We start from the raw sequence: 16,478 nt of genomic DNA, 5'->3' as shown, positions 1-16,478 counted from the left end.
TCAACATCACTTCCCCTGCAGGGCTCTCACAAATGTGGCCCTTGATAATTTTTTCAAAGACCTTCCCCAGGATAGAAGTGAAGCTGACTGGCCTGTAGTTGCCAGGCTCTTCCTTCCTCCCCTTCTTGAAAATAGGGACCACATTGGCCCTTTTCCAGTCCTCAGGGACTTGGCCGGAGCACCAGGAGTCCTTGAACAGCTGTGCCAATGGCTCCGCAATGACACCAGCCAATTCCCTCAGCACCCGCGGATGAAAGTCATTCGGGCCCGGTGACTTGGACACATCTAAGCCCTCCAGGTAGTCCTTAACTAGGTCTGAACTAACAGTCGGGGGACTTGCATCCTTCCTGGGCCTCTCTACGCTGTCACCTGAGAGCACCGCATTGTCAGCAGACAGGAACACGGAGGGCAAGAACTTGTTGAAGAGTTCTGCCTTCTCTCGCGTGTCCGTCACCAACTGCAATGCCCTGCCTCGTAGGGGTCCAGTGTTACCCCGAGACTTCTTCTTGTTACCTATATACTTGAAAAAGGACTTTTTGTTATCCTTAATCCCAGAAGCTAATCTAAGCTCCAGTGCTGCTTTAGCCTTCCTTACCAAATCCCTACAAGCTCAGGTCAGGTATGTTCTTAGTTCTTAGAGTAAGATGGACAAAACCAAAAAAATGGATAATAGAGGAGAACAAAGCACAAATGAAACAATAATTTAGTAGAATAAGAACTGTCAGTGAACCTATGACCTGCCTGTTGTCAATTATTTTGTCAGATGCATGACAGAGGTCAAATTTTTTAAGAAGGTACTGATGTACCTTCCAGTACCTTTATATGGAACGTATTTCATGAAAACACATCCAGACTTGCAAATTGGAGCCCCATGTATATTTTGTTGCTCTTCCAAAAAACACACTGATGACTCTCAAAACTTTTGAGGAGTACTATCTGCTAGCTTCAGCTTAAACTTTTATTGATTTATCTGCTTGTGCTGCTTACTGTCACTGGAAATATTATGCCTCTCTTTATCACAGCAGAGTTACTTGTAAAAATTGTAAAAATGCCACGCAGAGTTGATTTTGAGCAAGATAGATGACTTTATAAAAAGTTAATGTTTAGCATGTAACTAAAGAAAAAGAAATACAGAAAATAAAACATATAATTATTTCTGTTTGTGAATAAAATGTAGGTTCTCTGGGGTTGAGAACCATTGGCCAAGTGCTTCCTGCCTCCCTTGCCAAACTCCTTCAAGACCAAGTTCTATTTTTTAACAAAGCTTAGGAAAAATTAAATAGCCCCTTGCCCTTTATGGGGAGCATCTAAATCACTTCCCACCTGATTGATTAATGGTAAAGGGCTGGTTGATGCTGCCCCATCAAAGCAGTCACACTGTTAGAGATTTTTTAATTTCAGAAGCTTTTGTAAAAGACCAAAAGATCATTATAGCCATCCCTTTATTGATGGAGGATCATATGTTATACTGCTTGTGTTTTTTCCAGTCTCGTTTTTAAATGCTCTGTCCAGTATACCATATTTTCTCTGTATTTCTACCTTGGCTAGTGTTTCAGATGTCTTAACATTTTGTATCTAAATTTAATGTATGTGTTGCCTATGTCTTCCAAGATACAGGAAAAAACACAAGATAACACAAACCAGAGTTAATAAACTGGATAGGTGAAAGGACCCATGTTGACTGGGAAGTGAGCGTTGACCTTTTGGGGCATTATATCAGTCCAGCTTGGAATTAAGCAGAAGTACTTGAGCTTTCAGAGCAGAACTCAAAAGTTATGTATGATGAACTTGGTTCTGAATGTTAGTTTGAAGTAAATCCGTACTGCTTACTGTCTTCACTGTTTACCATTGTTAGAAACAGAAGCAGTGAAAGGTTGCTGAATGCACAGAAAAATGCACTACCTCATTACCTTTCTCTGCCCTGTGAAACCAGGTTGGTATAAGAGGGGCTGCTGACTGTTTTTCTCTTCGTGGGTCACAATGTGGGAAATTGAAATAATGTCTACAATAAATAGTCACTTTTAACATACACTTTATATTACATACAATTTGCTCTACAGCAGACTATTTCTTACTAACTTTTAATTTTGTAATTTAACATTCATTTGGTTTTCAGATAAATAACTGTGCACAAAAGATTCTTTCTTTTAGAAGGGGAAAATGCTAGAAAAGGGAAAAACAAAAAGAAAGACAATATTGTGGTGCACTTAAATCACTGTCCATTTAAATTGTTGGAGTTAGTTTTATTCCCTTATCCATTAAACTGGCTGTTTTCTAACTATAATATATTTTCTATATAATTAAAGCTATGATTTGTCTAATTGTAAATAAAAAGTACATATTTTACATTAAGAAGTGTGATTACTCAGTAATATTTAGGTAATATGAGATGCTGGCACTCATTGACTGACTGGATGGCAGCTCCATTAAAGAGCTCTGTAGCTAGTATCAGGCCATAATTCTTTGAAATCAGCCACCCTTTTCCAGTGTTTAGGATAGACAAGATAAATATTTTGTGAGAGATTTTTTAAAATATTTATTTATTAGTAAACAACTCTGTTACACTAGTAGACAAATGTGTTAATGGGGCAGGGGACACTCTCTGATAAGGCACAAAAAATAATTTGCTTTAAAAGTAATCTGTGTGTGGGTGGTACATGATCTTATTTAGGAGGAATGTATGTTTTCAGTGTCAGAATGGCTAACCTCAGCTAGGTCTGTAGAGAAACATATCAGTATTTTTCTGTTTATTCCTGGTAGCAATAGCCATTTAGCAGGCTTCATATAATGTTTCCTGTGGTCATAGATCCTTCATATTCTAGAAGACTTGCTTCTCTTTGTGTGAGTCGCTCTTTTTCCCTAACTAATATCTTTGGCAAAGTTATTCCTGAAAGAATCTGAGCTTTGGTATACAGCAGGTGGTACTCAAACTTCTGCCCTTCAGGCTAGATTAGTGGTGCAGGGTTGACCCGAGGAACCAGATCCCTCTGGGATTCTGTAGCCATGGCAAGTAATGCTGCATTGCTCCCCTGCCACCAGATTTACGGACCCATGGGAAGCCCTGCAAGCCAAGTGACACAACCCCATGCTGGAGTTTGACACCACTCATATATGGCAGTGTGTCAGCATGGGCAGATACAGGATTTTGAAAAGGAGTGTGCAGTTCATGTGCCTCATTATCACATATAACAACACATTTTGCTTCAGCTAAAGAGAAGTTCAGTTTAAGATCAAAGCCAAAAAACAATATAACTATTGGAATGGTTGCTGTGTGCTCCTTGTTTATGTATAATTTGTTGTATTATATATAAATTGTAAAAGGCACAACAAACTAGGCAGAAATAGTCAAACTGTCAAAAGATATTGTGTTATTTAACTGTAATCACTACAGGACTAATGTACGTATCTTATTCAGCTTTGTAAAAAAAAATATAGTTTTCTGGAGTATCTTGATAGTGCATCCTCTTTTTCACTGCCCGTCATTTTTACACCTGAGTTAAAGTTTTTAGCTGGAGCTAAAAACAGTCTGCAGGACTGTGAAACACGGGGGAGACATTACCAGAAATGCCTAGCAGCTAAATTGCAGAAGGAGGATAGTTTGAATAGCAGAACATCAAAACAATTACAAAGGAGAGAGGGTCATTAACACCTGTGAAGAGATATTATTAGGAATCAGTTGGGTGTTAATGAGCCATGAAGTCAATTGACTCCAGTGCTGCCTAAATAGAAATGCCACTTCCCCTTCTAGGCAGCTGGTTTTAAAGTTGGCTGGAGCAGGAATCAAAAAGGGGTGCCCCTTTTGTGTCAGCTCAGCTTTGTATCTTATGAATATTATAATTAATTTCCATCCATGCCTGTTAACTGATAGTGTAGCTCACATGCATTATTAGGCTGCTAATTAATCATAGAAGAATAGTAGAAGTTGGTTCCATTCCTTGGTTTACTGAATTTGGAACATTCTGTGTAAGCAAAAACAGCAACAAAGTAGTGTGTTCCTCTTAAATACTTAACTGTGACAGACCCAGCTTCATATTCTAAAGCAATGGGACTAGCATGCATGCCACAAATTAGCCCCACGCATTCCTCAAGTGCTGCTCCCATCAGATTCCCCTGATTGGCTGGTCTGCTTTCTGTTCCTTGCCCAATCTATTGCTCTGCTTTATGCTCACTGCTGTGTGCTCCTTGCTTGATCTGCTTTTCTGCTTGCTGCTCCCTGCTCGCCTGTCCCCTTCCTGTTCGGTTGCCTGCACCACACAGAGGCAGCCTGAGTCACAGGTTGGCCACCTCTGTTCCAGGGTATTAGCCCTACCTGAGCTGCTTGTCAGTTCTTCCAGGTCAATACCAAGTTATATTCCATGGCTTGCCTGTGGTACAGCTTGACCAGTGGATTAGGGCCTGCAGCAGTCTCAGTTGTGCTGTTTTTGACAGGAAGAGCCACCTGTCAAGTGAAATTGAGACACAGTAATCTTGCATTTGTGTCCTTGTGTGAAATCAATACTTGGGTGGGAGAGCAGGAAAATTCAGCTCTTGCAGGAAATAGTTTTGGAGAACCAGGAAATTATGCTACCTTCTCTGATCCAGTATTAAACAATTGTCCTATACTGTTATGAGAGGCTAAGAAGCTGGAGAGCAGTACAACAGCCCCTGAACACTTGTGGTTGCAGTCAATCTTCTGGCTCTTTTACAGTATGAATTTTAAAGTTGTTAATTCTTCTGGCCTGAGCACATTCTAAGCCTGGTTTACTCTAATTTAGTTTCTTAAACTACACCTAGAATCGAATATTTGCTTTTGTTCCCAAAAGCAGTTGCATAGTTCTCATGGTATAGAATGACATTCCATGCATACCAGATGGGTCTTCCTTTTAGATCATTCATCCAGCACTTAAGTGCATACAGTTTGCAAAATGCTCTGGAGATCCTTTGAAGGAAGAGACACTGGTGAAGATTTTTAAAGGGGAAAAATGTTGTTAGATTCCTCCCATTTAATGAGGCACCTAAATGTCATTTGTGCTTTTAAAATCCTCACATACATGCCTACATGCACACATTCTTGCTCTGTGAAACATAAGCTATTAAAAGTTCAGCTGCTGACCTGACATGAGAAAGCAAGAGTGGGGGAAAGGAGGAGAGAAAAATATAGACCAGAAGAAAAGAAGATATGATAATGAAACAGAGGGTTATAGTTGGCGAGGAAAGGGAGTAAAGTTGTTCCACTCCCCTCCTTTGCCCAGGGAAAATTGACCTCTTGTTATTTTTTGCATATTTTCACTATTGACAACTGGGCCAGTTCAAAAGTTAAGTCCCCCAAAATCATGAGATAATTGGTTTTAAGTTTAAAAAAGGGGACTTTTGGTTTCAGTTCTTATTATATTTTTAAACTTTACTCTGCAGCAAGAAACCAGAAACTGGCTGTTAATGAAGGCTGAGATCTTTGTATAATTACAGAATTGTAAGAATGGGGGCTTTAAGTAAGGATTAAATATGCAACTGACATTAAAATCAAAGGAGAGGGCAACACAACATAAGTAGAGCCTTATCAAGATCAGTTTTCCCCTGTTGATTCTGTCGAACCAGACCTAAAGGAAGAAAGTGAAATAAATATGACTTGTTTTAAAGAGGCCAAAGCAGAAATGGAACTCAGGCTGGCAAGAAAAATTAAAGACAACAAAAAGCCCTTCTTTAGGTACATAGGGAGCCAAAAGAAGGCGCATGGCAACATAGGACCCCTACAGGATGGACTAGGGCAGTTGGTAACAGATAGGAGGGACAAAGCTGAGGTCTTAAACAAGTTCTTTGCATCTGTATTCCTGAACACGGATAAAGATATCTATAGCCAAAGAGGCTATAGATAGGCACAAAAGGGACTCCAGCTCATCAACAGTTAGTGCTGACCTAGTGAAGGGGCATTTGGAGGGGCTGGACATGTTTAAGGCAGCAGGCCCAGATGATCTTCATCCAAGGGTGCTGAAGGGATTGGTCAGTATCATAGCAGAACCACTGGCGAGGTTGTTTGAGCAGTCACAGCACTCGGGACAGGTCTCAAAGGACTCGAAAAGTGCCAATGTCCAGTTTAATATTTTCAAGAAAGGAAGAAAGGATGATCTGGGTAACTATAGGCCACTTAGCCTTACCTGTATCCTTGGGAAAACCTTTGAAAAACTTATTAAGAATCACATTTGTGGGAGTCCACTGGAAAAATAATGCTGAAGGGCAACCAGCATGGCTTCATAGCAGGTAGATCCTGCCTGACTAACCTTGTTTCTTTTTATGACCAGGTCACAAAATGCTTAGATGCTGGAGTTGAGCTAGATGTCATCTCCTTGGATTTTCAAAAGGTCTTTGGTACAGTGTCACATCCCATTCTTATAAATAAATTAAGAGGTTGTGACATAGATTACTACACGGTCAGATGGGTGAAGAATTGGCTTATGGGGCGCGCACAGAGGGTGGTGGTGGGCGGGTTGTTTTTTACCTGGAAAAATGTGGGCATTGGAGTTCCCCAAGGTTCGGTCCTTGGACCAGTGAGGAGATTTAGATTAGACATTAGCAAAAATTTCTTTATGGTGAGGGTTGCCAAAATCTGGAATGGGCTTCCAAGGGAAGTGGTGCTGTCCCCTACCTTGGAGGTCTTTAAGAGGAGATTAGACAAGCAGCTAGCTTGGGATTATCTGACCCCAATGCTCTTTCCTGTCCAGGGCCAGGGCTCAGACTCTCTACTAAGGCCCCTTCCGACCCTAAAAATCTATGAAATCTATGAAGATTTTTGTTTGAGATTACAGATGCCAATGCGATTAGAAGCAATAGTCAGTTAGATGAATGGATGAAATAAAATAAGTTGAAATATAAGTAAAAGCGTGTGTGTGATGCAAATAAAAAAAATCATTCTTATGAAGAGGAGGAGAACCAATAGACAGGAAGGGAAGGACTTGGTTGTCCTTTAGTTTTAGAAATAATGGTATCTTTGTAGTCCTCAGAAATTTGAATGGTCGCAGACTGAAAAACAAAGTTAGGAGGGAATCAAATAGTTTTGCCTTTAGTAAAATAAAACCATATAGCCACATTTAGAAAGCAACAGTCTATAAAAAGACTCTTTCCAGGTCCAAATATTAAGCTTATGAAAAAATGTCACTCTTACATTTCCATTCCAGAAATTCAGAGCATTTTAATAAGATTGGTAAGTACTGCTCTCTGCATTTCACAGGACTATTTTAATAATGCCTTCCATCTGAGTCTCCAATGTGGTATAAAATATTAATAAATTATGCCTCAATCTCAGTGAAATAGAAGAGGAAAATAAGACACAGAGGGGTTGTGATTTGCCCTAGGCACCACAGTAAGTCAATTATAGCACTAGGAATAGAAGCCAGATCTGCAGGCTTCCATAGGGGTATCTGTTTATGTCACTGAAAATACAACTCTGGGGAAAACTCTTCCTTTAAATCAGAAAATCCTTTTTATTATTGAAATTAAATGCACCAAAGCGTGTTAAAATAACTCATCACATTACATATGACTGCTTCTCTACGCAACTGTTTAAATCCATTAAGTTTTTAAGTCAGTGTATCATATGTGAATGCTAGGCAGGACCTATTAATATGGTTGCCAAACTTCTCATGGTTAAGATCTTATTTTAACTTCCTTATAACTCTGCCAGACTTTCACTGTTTGATCTGAAATTTTACAGGCTGACTGTTTGATGTTTGTAGGAAAAAGGTCAACCAAAACAGTTTAGTTGGTTCTCAAAAAGAGATTAAAAGAAAGTACATTGTTTGTTGCTTTGGTTGTGCTAAAAAGTTCTGGGTTTTTTAGAGGCTCTAGCTCTCCCATGCTTTAGAATAGGGATTTGAAATGTGATTAGGGATATGTTGGGAGTGTGTTTTGTTATCCTTGGAAAAACAGTTAAATCTTGCAATAGTATAATCCTCTGGAAAAACTGCAGTTAGCGCATGCTCTGTACAGCTTCACTGCTAGAAGCTTAAAAGCTTTTGCTTATACAAGGGGCTGAGTAGAACTTTTCTTGTGAAGGCTGGTGCACGGTGGGAAAAAATAGGTACTGGAAATTAAAGGGGTTCTCCGTACCCTGACAGCTGGGTCCAGAAGTGTGCTAGAAGGAGCAGCCTGAACTGCATGTAGACAAGAGCCAAGTCTTGAGGGTAAGGAAGGAGAGAGTGGGAAGGGGAGCCTGAGGATGGGAATGAGGGAGTTTGGAAGCAGATGGGACACTGAAACATGACTGGCCATGTTAACGAACAGGTTGTACATGTAAACTTGGGTCTGACTGGGCAAAAAGGCTGGGAACAGGAGCTGCGGAGGGAAGTACTGAGGTTGGGTGAGAAGCCCAGGAAAAAGACTGGAACTTGGAAGTCAAGGGGATGGGTTATAAGAGGGAGGCTAGGAAATTTCTGGACACAGAGACTTAAACTGAGAAATGAAAAAAACTGATACAGCAGGAGAAGTCCAGAGAGAAAGGTGGGACTTGAATGAGAATCCTGAGGATGGAAGGTGGGGAATGGGTAAGTGAGGGATGAGAGTGGGAGGAGGATCTGCAGGGAAGAGGGAAGACTGAGACAGAGAATATGTAGAAAGGGTGTAACAACAGGGGGCAGGCTTGGACGAAAAAAGGCAGAAGAGTTTGTCTAGGAGAGAATGAATGGAAAAGATCTCAGGACACCTGAGTCACCATGCTTTTGCTGGTGGCACGTATCTGTGAAACCCACTGACAGTGTGTCTCATTTCACTTTATCAGTGGTCCACATAAAGCAGACCTGGACAACCTGTGTACATGTATCACAAGTGGCCCAGGCAGCCTCTGTATGTGGCAGATCAGGGAGGGGACAGGCAGCACAGCAGTAGTTAAAGCAGGAAGCAAAAGGCAGAGCAGGAAATCAGGCTGGGAGCACAGAGTAGGAAACAGAAAGCATAGCAGCAGATCAGACCTAGGAAGTTAATCAGAGTGGTACTAGAGTTTGCAGAGCTAATTTGTGACAGGATATTCAAACACAAAAAGTCTCTATTAGAAGAATTTCACTAAGGTTGCGAAGTAGAGAGTTTAATGGAACAGCAAGAATTAAGGTTACTTGTACAACCTTAATTTGTCCAGCATACAGGTCAGCTTCATCATTTACTTCTTAACTACATAATCATATACATATACCCTATGGCCCTGATCGCCGTTCACTGCAGAATGTGGATGGTACTCACTTAACGAATAGGTATTCAATATTTAGTTTTTCCTTACTGTCTAATTAGTTGCCCTGTATCTTACTTGCTGCATGCTATTCCTGTTCTGTTCTGAAGACAGTAGTCATATCATTGCATGCTTTTTCTGTGATGCTTGTTTCATAAACATTAATGAATGTTTAGGAATGAATGAATGCCTAAGCATTAATGAATTTATCTTCTTAATACACTTCGGTGAGGGGTGTAATACAGGAGGAATTAAATGGCTGGCTCATATTAGTGATTTTTTTCCTTAGCTGGATATGGGTTTGGTGTTTCAGTTTATTAAAACTACATAATGTAAAACGTCTAACGTAAGAATCATATGAGTTAGTATCTTGAACAGGTGTTGCATAAGTTGCTGACACAAAACACAAATGCCATTCCCACAACCACGACCACAAAATTACCAACATGCCTCATTGTAGCATGTTTTAAGTAACTTAAATGCATGAGAGTTGCAGGAACTAGGCTATGGCAGACAAATACAATATTAAAATACAAAACTAAAATATTTGTGACGTATTTATTAGTAAATAAACATATCTTAGAAACAAGGTGGTAAGTTTAAAAAGAAGTAAAGACAGGAATGAAAACATTATCAGTTTTATAACCAGGTAGTCCTTAACTAGCTAGTTGTCTAGATTTCTTCAGTTGCATCAGACTGCTGACATTGTTACTAATCTGCCTTCCCAGAGTATTACAGAGAAAGCTTTGTTGTAATGTCATCTAAAAGTCAGAACAGTAACACTGGCACTGTGTTGAGGCCACTGCTTATGCTGTCCCCTACTGTTCTGTTGGTTATTTACACTCCCCCACCTGTGTGTATTCACGTGCCATTTTAGACTTAAATTTGTAAGTCGTTTGGGACAGAGAGGTCTGTAATTGTAATTTTCTGTGATTATGTGCTGCCTAATTCAAAATGGTTCTGATCTATAACTTCAGATCTTGAAGGTTATAATAATATTGAGAATAAGTAAATAATAAGCATCATTGAATAGGCTAACCTCTAACGTGTTCAGTATTGGAATTTGGAGAGTGTTGCTTATAAAGCCTGACAGTCTTCTCAATAAAGACCCTCCCCTGTTGGGTAGCTGACTTGTTATTTGCAGCATACTAAAGTGTGTTTATTGTCTGAACAGTTTCCTGTATTGAACACTGATCTACAAAGAGTGAGTGGCAGCCAAGAAAAGCAGTGCTGGTGGGAAAAAGCACTCTATTCTCCACTCTTTCCTGCATCGCAGTGTGAAGGTAAGAAGATAAGCATGTTTGAGTTAACCCTGGTTTAAAATAGGCTTTCTCACTTTAGAAATGAGCAGAAAGAGATCTACTAGCTGCATTTAAAATTAAAATTATTTGTTATACATTCTGAATGGAGGGATAATTGGGACAGGCAAACTAAAAAATATTCTTAATAAACAAAATCTGTAGCAGTCACTGACACTATGTTTAGATGTATTAAAAATGAAAATATTATTAAAAATAATGTCTTGCTATTTAGTCTGCTTGATTTAACTTTTGCTTTTTACTCACTTTGGACAGTAAACTAGAATAGTTAATTTCACTTCTACGTATAATAATAACTTTCTGGTTATCTCACATTGCTGTGCTGCTGGATTTCACACAATGAGAGAATAATTATTTGAAAACAAATTATTAATTGAATTTCTTTTTTTATAAAAACCTATTTCATTAATACTTGTATACTTTATATAAATTATTTTTTTATACAAAAAATAAATTTGAAGCCAAAATTGATATGCCTGTATCCTTTTAATACACCTGATTTGAAAACATATGAGTAAATGTTGATAAATTTGCCAGGTGGTGCTTTAATAAATTAGATGTCCTTCCATAACACTTTGTCACATTTAAAAACTTTGGATTCAATTTGAAATTGTTCAGTTGCTAGAAAATGCTTTTCCTTTTGTCGATTAAATTGTTTCCCTGTTTCCTTCTCTGGGGTATTGTAATATGCCCTGAGATGCTATGCTGGAAGGTCTAGTAAGGGACTAGGATGCAAACAAAGCTGGTGGACACAGGAGGATAAAGCTGCCTTGAGAAGATAAATTATCTGGTAGCTAATTTCTGTAAGTGAGGAAAACATGGAGTGCAATTAATAGAATTGCATATCCACTACCTGAATTATTTAAGGAAGTGATGGTACATCCTAGCCGCCAGGTAGTTGAATGGACTGCCTGCCATTTGGGAAGATATACTTAACAATCTGGGAATGTGACCACAGGGTAGAGGAAACAGCAAATTGGTGGTGCCTCCTAGCAGCAATTTCAGTGCATATAATTATCCGTTCCCTCGTAAAATTGAAATTGGGACCATATTAGGAGAAGGTATTTCCTAAAGTAGGTAGTTGTAATTCCTGTTCTCTGATCCAGCAAAGAAACAACCCTTTATTTCTACCTGTGTCTCTTTCAAATGTCAGGGTCTTTCAAAGCAGTGCCAGTGCCAACTTAATGGGATGGAGAACGCCAGGTAGAACAGATTCCAATAGGAAGGATAACTTACTTTGGAAGAGTTCCTAGATGTATTAGTTACTGAAGTTGCAGCCAAGTTTAAACCGCATTCTTAATGCCTAGTCTTTCTTTCTACAGGCCGAGAGTAAAGCTTAGACGGCATTTAAGAGTAGCCCACCACTTTACCCTCAAAAACTGATGCCTACTTTGACTGTGAAATAGTCTAGCTTCAAAGCCATTCGGCTTTCAGTGCCACTGTAGTTCTCCTTACCTGGCCTGGGCTGATCTAAGAATCTCCTAACTTGGAAACACTTTTAACATTGTATGGCAGGGCACTGTTAGTTCCTGCCACTTTAAGGGCTGAGCCAAGCATCCAGCAGGTGCTTGATTGCAGTGGCCATTTTGGATCCCAGGCTGCCTATATAAACAGAGCAGTTCACTGCTTGCAGGCCAGGCAGAAACATTGCCTGGCTGCACGGCTGTACGCAACATCCTAGAGATAAGGGCAGGAGCTTAAGGGGATGGTTTGGAGGCTCCTGGTCCTCAGCATGACCTAAAACTGCACCCTGCCAGGAGTGGGTGGCCTGGTGGGGTTCTCAGTGGCATGGGAGCTCCCAGGAAATGCCAGGCCAGTTACCACCGCAGTGAAAGGTAGGTAGGCGCCTTAACCTCAGCCCTCACCTTCAGGTGGGTTATTTGAACCATCTGATCCAGGGAAGGCCAGGTAAGCTTCAGGAAGCGCCTGAGCTGGGAATGGGGGACCCCCAATCCCTGATTGCGGGCAGGCAGCTTAGTCCTAATTGAGGGACCCAGCTGGTCAATGCTGGGGCCAGGACCCAGATGGGTTCAAAAGGGCCAGAGGCCTACCACAAGGGATGCTCATAAGAGCGGAGAAGCTTGGAGTCCTGACTGGCCTGAGATGGGGCCAAGACTTAAAGGAAAGCCAAAGGTCCCAGAGAAGGGGCCACAGCTTATGGGCGAAGGCGATGGTTGAGTTAGCTGCCTGGGATGGCATCTGCAAGGCTTGGGCTGCAGTGTAGGGAAGGAATGGAGCTGCAGATAGTGCCCCCTGGCATGGGGGCAAGAGTGGGCAGCCTCCCGCCTAATTAACACGTCAGTTGTGTTCTATCAAGGCATGGCAGGTGAGACAAGTGGGCAGCATGCCCAGAAGCAGGTGGGGAAACCAGCACTGTGGCCAGTCCTGGAGCCCCACTTTGCCACACATTGCAGTTGTGTAGATGATAACATCCAGTTGCTGAAAATTATTTCTTGTCCTTCTATCAGTGAATAATATTAACTGATCCTTATGAATGTCATTGTGATTTATGGCAACAACTTGAGTGTAATATGTGGAAGTAGGAGTTATACATTTTGAACAATGATACAGAGCAATGGAAAGCTGATGTTCTTCTTTCCTACGTAGTCCTTTCCTTTCCTGTTTTCATAAAAGGCAAATCAAAGATAGTAGTAGCTATGTAGCTGTTAGGCATAAAGCCAGTAAATCCATTGATGTACGAGTGTTTGCACTGAGCTAAAATGGGAAAGGATTAACATGGGAAAAGTTGCTATGTGAGATTAAATGCATGGAATTTCATGGGATCATATAAAATACATCCTGATAGTACTCCAGTAATTCAGCAGTTCAGATTTCAAGACATACGTAGGGCAAGAGAATTACTATAGTAACAACGAAATTAATTCTCCTTTAAATTTTGGTTTAATTTCTTACGAGTGTTAAGAGAAAAAATTTGTTCTATTACTATTTTAAAATGATTTTTATTATTTTATAGTCATGCCTCAGGCTTAAACAGTATGTAACTGAATCATCTGGAAATCAAATGACTTAATACATTGTTGTACATGTGTAAATACTTAGTAAAAATTATAATAAATAGTTCAACCAATTTTAATATTAATTACTACAGATTGCCTGGGTAATATTTTAAAACATTTACGCTATTTACATCCCTTTTATAAAAATACATTTTGGTATAATTACTATTGATGTAACAGCAAATAACCTGAATCAGATTATCAGACAGTACAAGAGAACTTTAGTTTGAACTACACTGTATAACATGTACTTCAACAGTGTATTGACAGAGTACTGTATGCAGAGTTGTGCTTGACCATTATTAACTGAGAAACTCGTAAAGGAGCCACGTTAAGTACACATGTCTATTTCTGGTTCATTTGCTGAAGTTGACTAGAAATTCTTCTAGACCCCAGAACATATAATGTAAACACAGTGTAAACATAAATGCTTTTAGAAAAAGCTACCTGTATGTAGTAATTCCTAGCGCTGAGTGAAATTTGCTGATGTCACCTACTAATAGGCTCATATACCACTGTGGCAATAGAATTAATTTATCTAAGGAAGGAATAGAATATCTAGATGAAATTCTGGCATTGCTGTATCAGAGACAATATTTCTGTACTTGTGGCCAGGATTTCAAATCACATTTATGATTTAGCATTAGAACTTAAAAAACACAAACAGTAGTTCTCTGTTAAAGAATAACTTTTTAGAACATTTAACTGTAGAGGGGTGGGCGCAGTTATTTATGAACAAGACCTGTTTTTGTAAATTTAAAGTAACCACAGCAGACCAAAATCAGATCTTTTACTTAGATAAACCTACCTCTACACATGCAGGTAAAGGTGCTATGGGATCTAATGCATAGTCTACACAATTGCACCCTTCTGCAATCCCATACATGCGTGGCAGGAGGCGCAATTATGGGATTGCATATTAGATCCCATTGCACCTTATTGCCAGTACAGGGGGAGCCTGATCCTGGACTCCCCTTGCACTGACAAGAAGCAGGCTCGTGTGGATGAGATCAACGCGCAGCTGGGGCTGAGAGTCTGGCAGCTGAATTCCATAAGGTGCAAGACTCTCAGTCCCAGTTGCACATGTGATGCAGTCAGGATCAAGAGGATCAAGAGTCCTGACAGCCGTAGACTACTGCTGTGATCTCCCAGCCCCGGGGGTGTATTGTACTCCTCAGCAGCTGGGAGATTACGCAGCTGCAGTCTGTCAGCCAAAGGCTGCCTACATGTGCCAATTAAAACTGGATAGAAACCAGCTATAAAGTTTTATTTTTGAGCAATAGTGGCCGTAGCAGAAGCATTCATGTCACAGCCCCTGTCAGATTCCAACAAATCTGCTAAATTGTGCTAAATATCTTGCCATCAACAATCTCAGACATGCATGATTCTTGAAAAATATCTAGTTGGTGGCAAGGACACAAGAAGCAACAGCAGCAGCTGGTTGGACGTTTATAAGGTGCCAGAGTTAATTTGCATGTGTAGCCAGTGTAAATTTATTGTGGAATTAACAAGGTAATTGCATAATAGATATAACGTGTAGAGCAAGCCGTAGATCACAGTAATGCCTCAGGCTCAGGGTTTTGTTACGCTAAATTTTGTATAGACAGAAGTAAAAGTGTCCTAAACAATTTACAATATCAGAAATTAAAACATTACTAAGAAATTTCTACCAGGAATATGTCTCTTAATTATTTTATAGTGTTATTTTACATGTTTTTTAGTACTTAAATTGCTTTTCCCCCCTTCTTTGAATGTAGGAGTATTGTTTCCAGGTAAATTTTGTGGATATTTCAGAAAGCTCTGAAGAAAATTCTGCACTTAACCAAAGTAGTTTTGTCTTTGAAACCATCAAACCAGAGCCTTTGACAAGCACTCAATTCACACACAGCTTAAAATGCAAATCTGGTGAAAACTTCTTATAGCTATATATTTTACTTTAAAATGGATAACCTTGTTTCTTAATGACATGTCCCTCCTTTTATTTTCTCCTCCACCCTGAAACAAAAACACTTCAAGAGTGTTACACAAATGCTAAAGGAGAGAATGGTGTAGGAGAATATCAAGAGGTAAAGGAAATTCCCAGCAGTGAAGAACATCTTTTAGATTTTAATATGGTGAGTAACTGTTCTTCTTTTTGTAGTTGTGCCACTGATCTTCTCATGCATCATTATCCTTATCTGTCCCTAAAACTTTAATCCTACAAAAGCTTTTTTTCCCTCTATTTTTGTATTTGTTGAAATGCTAACTCCTCCTGGCTTTTTCTCAAACACTTTACCATACCTAGCACTCTGCATTTCAGCTCTGTCTGAGCAAACGGTGGTTTGCTTGGTCAGATGTGCAGAAGGATCACTGCTTTTTCCTCAGATAGCCTAGCTCCACTAACTAGCACAACAGTGTGTTCCACCAAGCTGCACAGAGCCAACAACTTCAAGGGATTAGCATTGTTTGCTGTCTGTCCTTCTCTTAAGTAACAAACTAATGCCTTAGTGAATGGGATTTTTGCTATAGGAAAAACTAGTTTCCCCCAGTAAAAGCTACATTTCATTTTCGCCATGGATGATCCACTGGAGTTGTTTATTAAATGTATATACTCATAATCAGGGATCCTGGTTTTCCGTTCGCCACAGTAAAATGCAGATTTTCTCATTTTAAGGAGAAAAGTGTGGATTTTCCCCTTTAAAGGAGAAAAGCACATGAAATGGTGGGTTTCCCCTTGCAGGCTGGCTAAGTTCCAGCCTGTAAGGGGCTCAGGGGAGCGGGAGGAGCATGTTCAGGCAGGGGGGCACCATGTGCATGGCAGTGCAGGGCTCCTAATGGCAGCACAGCCTCCCCACCCCACTCTGCCCTGCTACGCTGGGTCCTGCCTGCTGGGCTGTGGAGGCCTCTGGGGGGGCGGCAGCAGGGTAGGGAGCCCTGAGCCTGCAGTGGGCAGCCTGCATCCACCCCCTTCCCCAC

At 40.2% G+C, this 16,478-nt stretch overlaps 1 protein-coding gene and 1 long non-coding RNA gene across 5 annotated transcripts in view; both read left to right on the top strand.

Annotated features, from left to right (window-relative positions):
* The window catches only part of LOC109303838, a 1,350-nt gene extending 695 nt beyond the window's left edge, over nucleotides 1-655 (top strand). The window contains exon 2 of the long non-coding RNA XR_002099239.1: nucleotides 620-655. This is a non-coding gene — a long non-coding RNA (uncharacterized LOC109303838). The remainder of the gene's footprint in view (nucleotides 1-619) is intronic.
* The window catches only part of KIAA0232 (KIAA0232 ortholog), a 101,003-nt gene that overhangs the window by 80,999 nt on the left and 3,526 nt on the right, over nucleotides 1-16,478 (top strand). For all 4 annotated transcript variants that reach the window (XM_019526160.1, XM_019526159.1, XM_019526161.1 and 1 more), the window contains 2 exons: nucleotides 10,362-10,470; nucleotides 15,540-15,637. In XM_019526160.1, the coding sequence (XP_019381705.1) occupies nucleotides 10,362-10,470; nucleotides 15,540-15,637 (207 nt within the window). The remainder of the gene's footprint in view (nucleotides 1-10,361; nucleotides 10,471-15,539; nucleotides 15,638-16,478) is intronic.

The sequence above is a fragment of the Gavialis gangeticus genome, unplaced genomic scaffold, assembly GCF_001723915.1.
Source record: "Gavialis gangeticus isolate Ggan-Ray unplaced genomic scaffold, GavGan_comp1, whole genome shotgun sequence".
NCBI classification, from domain to species: domain Eukaryota; kingdom Metazoa; phylum Chordata; order Crocodylia; family Gavialidae; genus Gavialis; species Gavialis gangeticus.
Note: the sequence above shows the minus strand (reverse complement) of the source record. Positions and strands in the feature narration are given on the sequence as shown.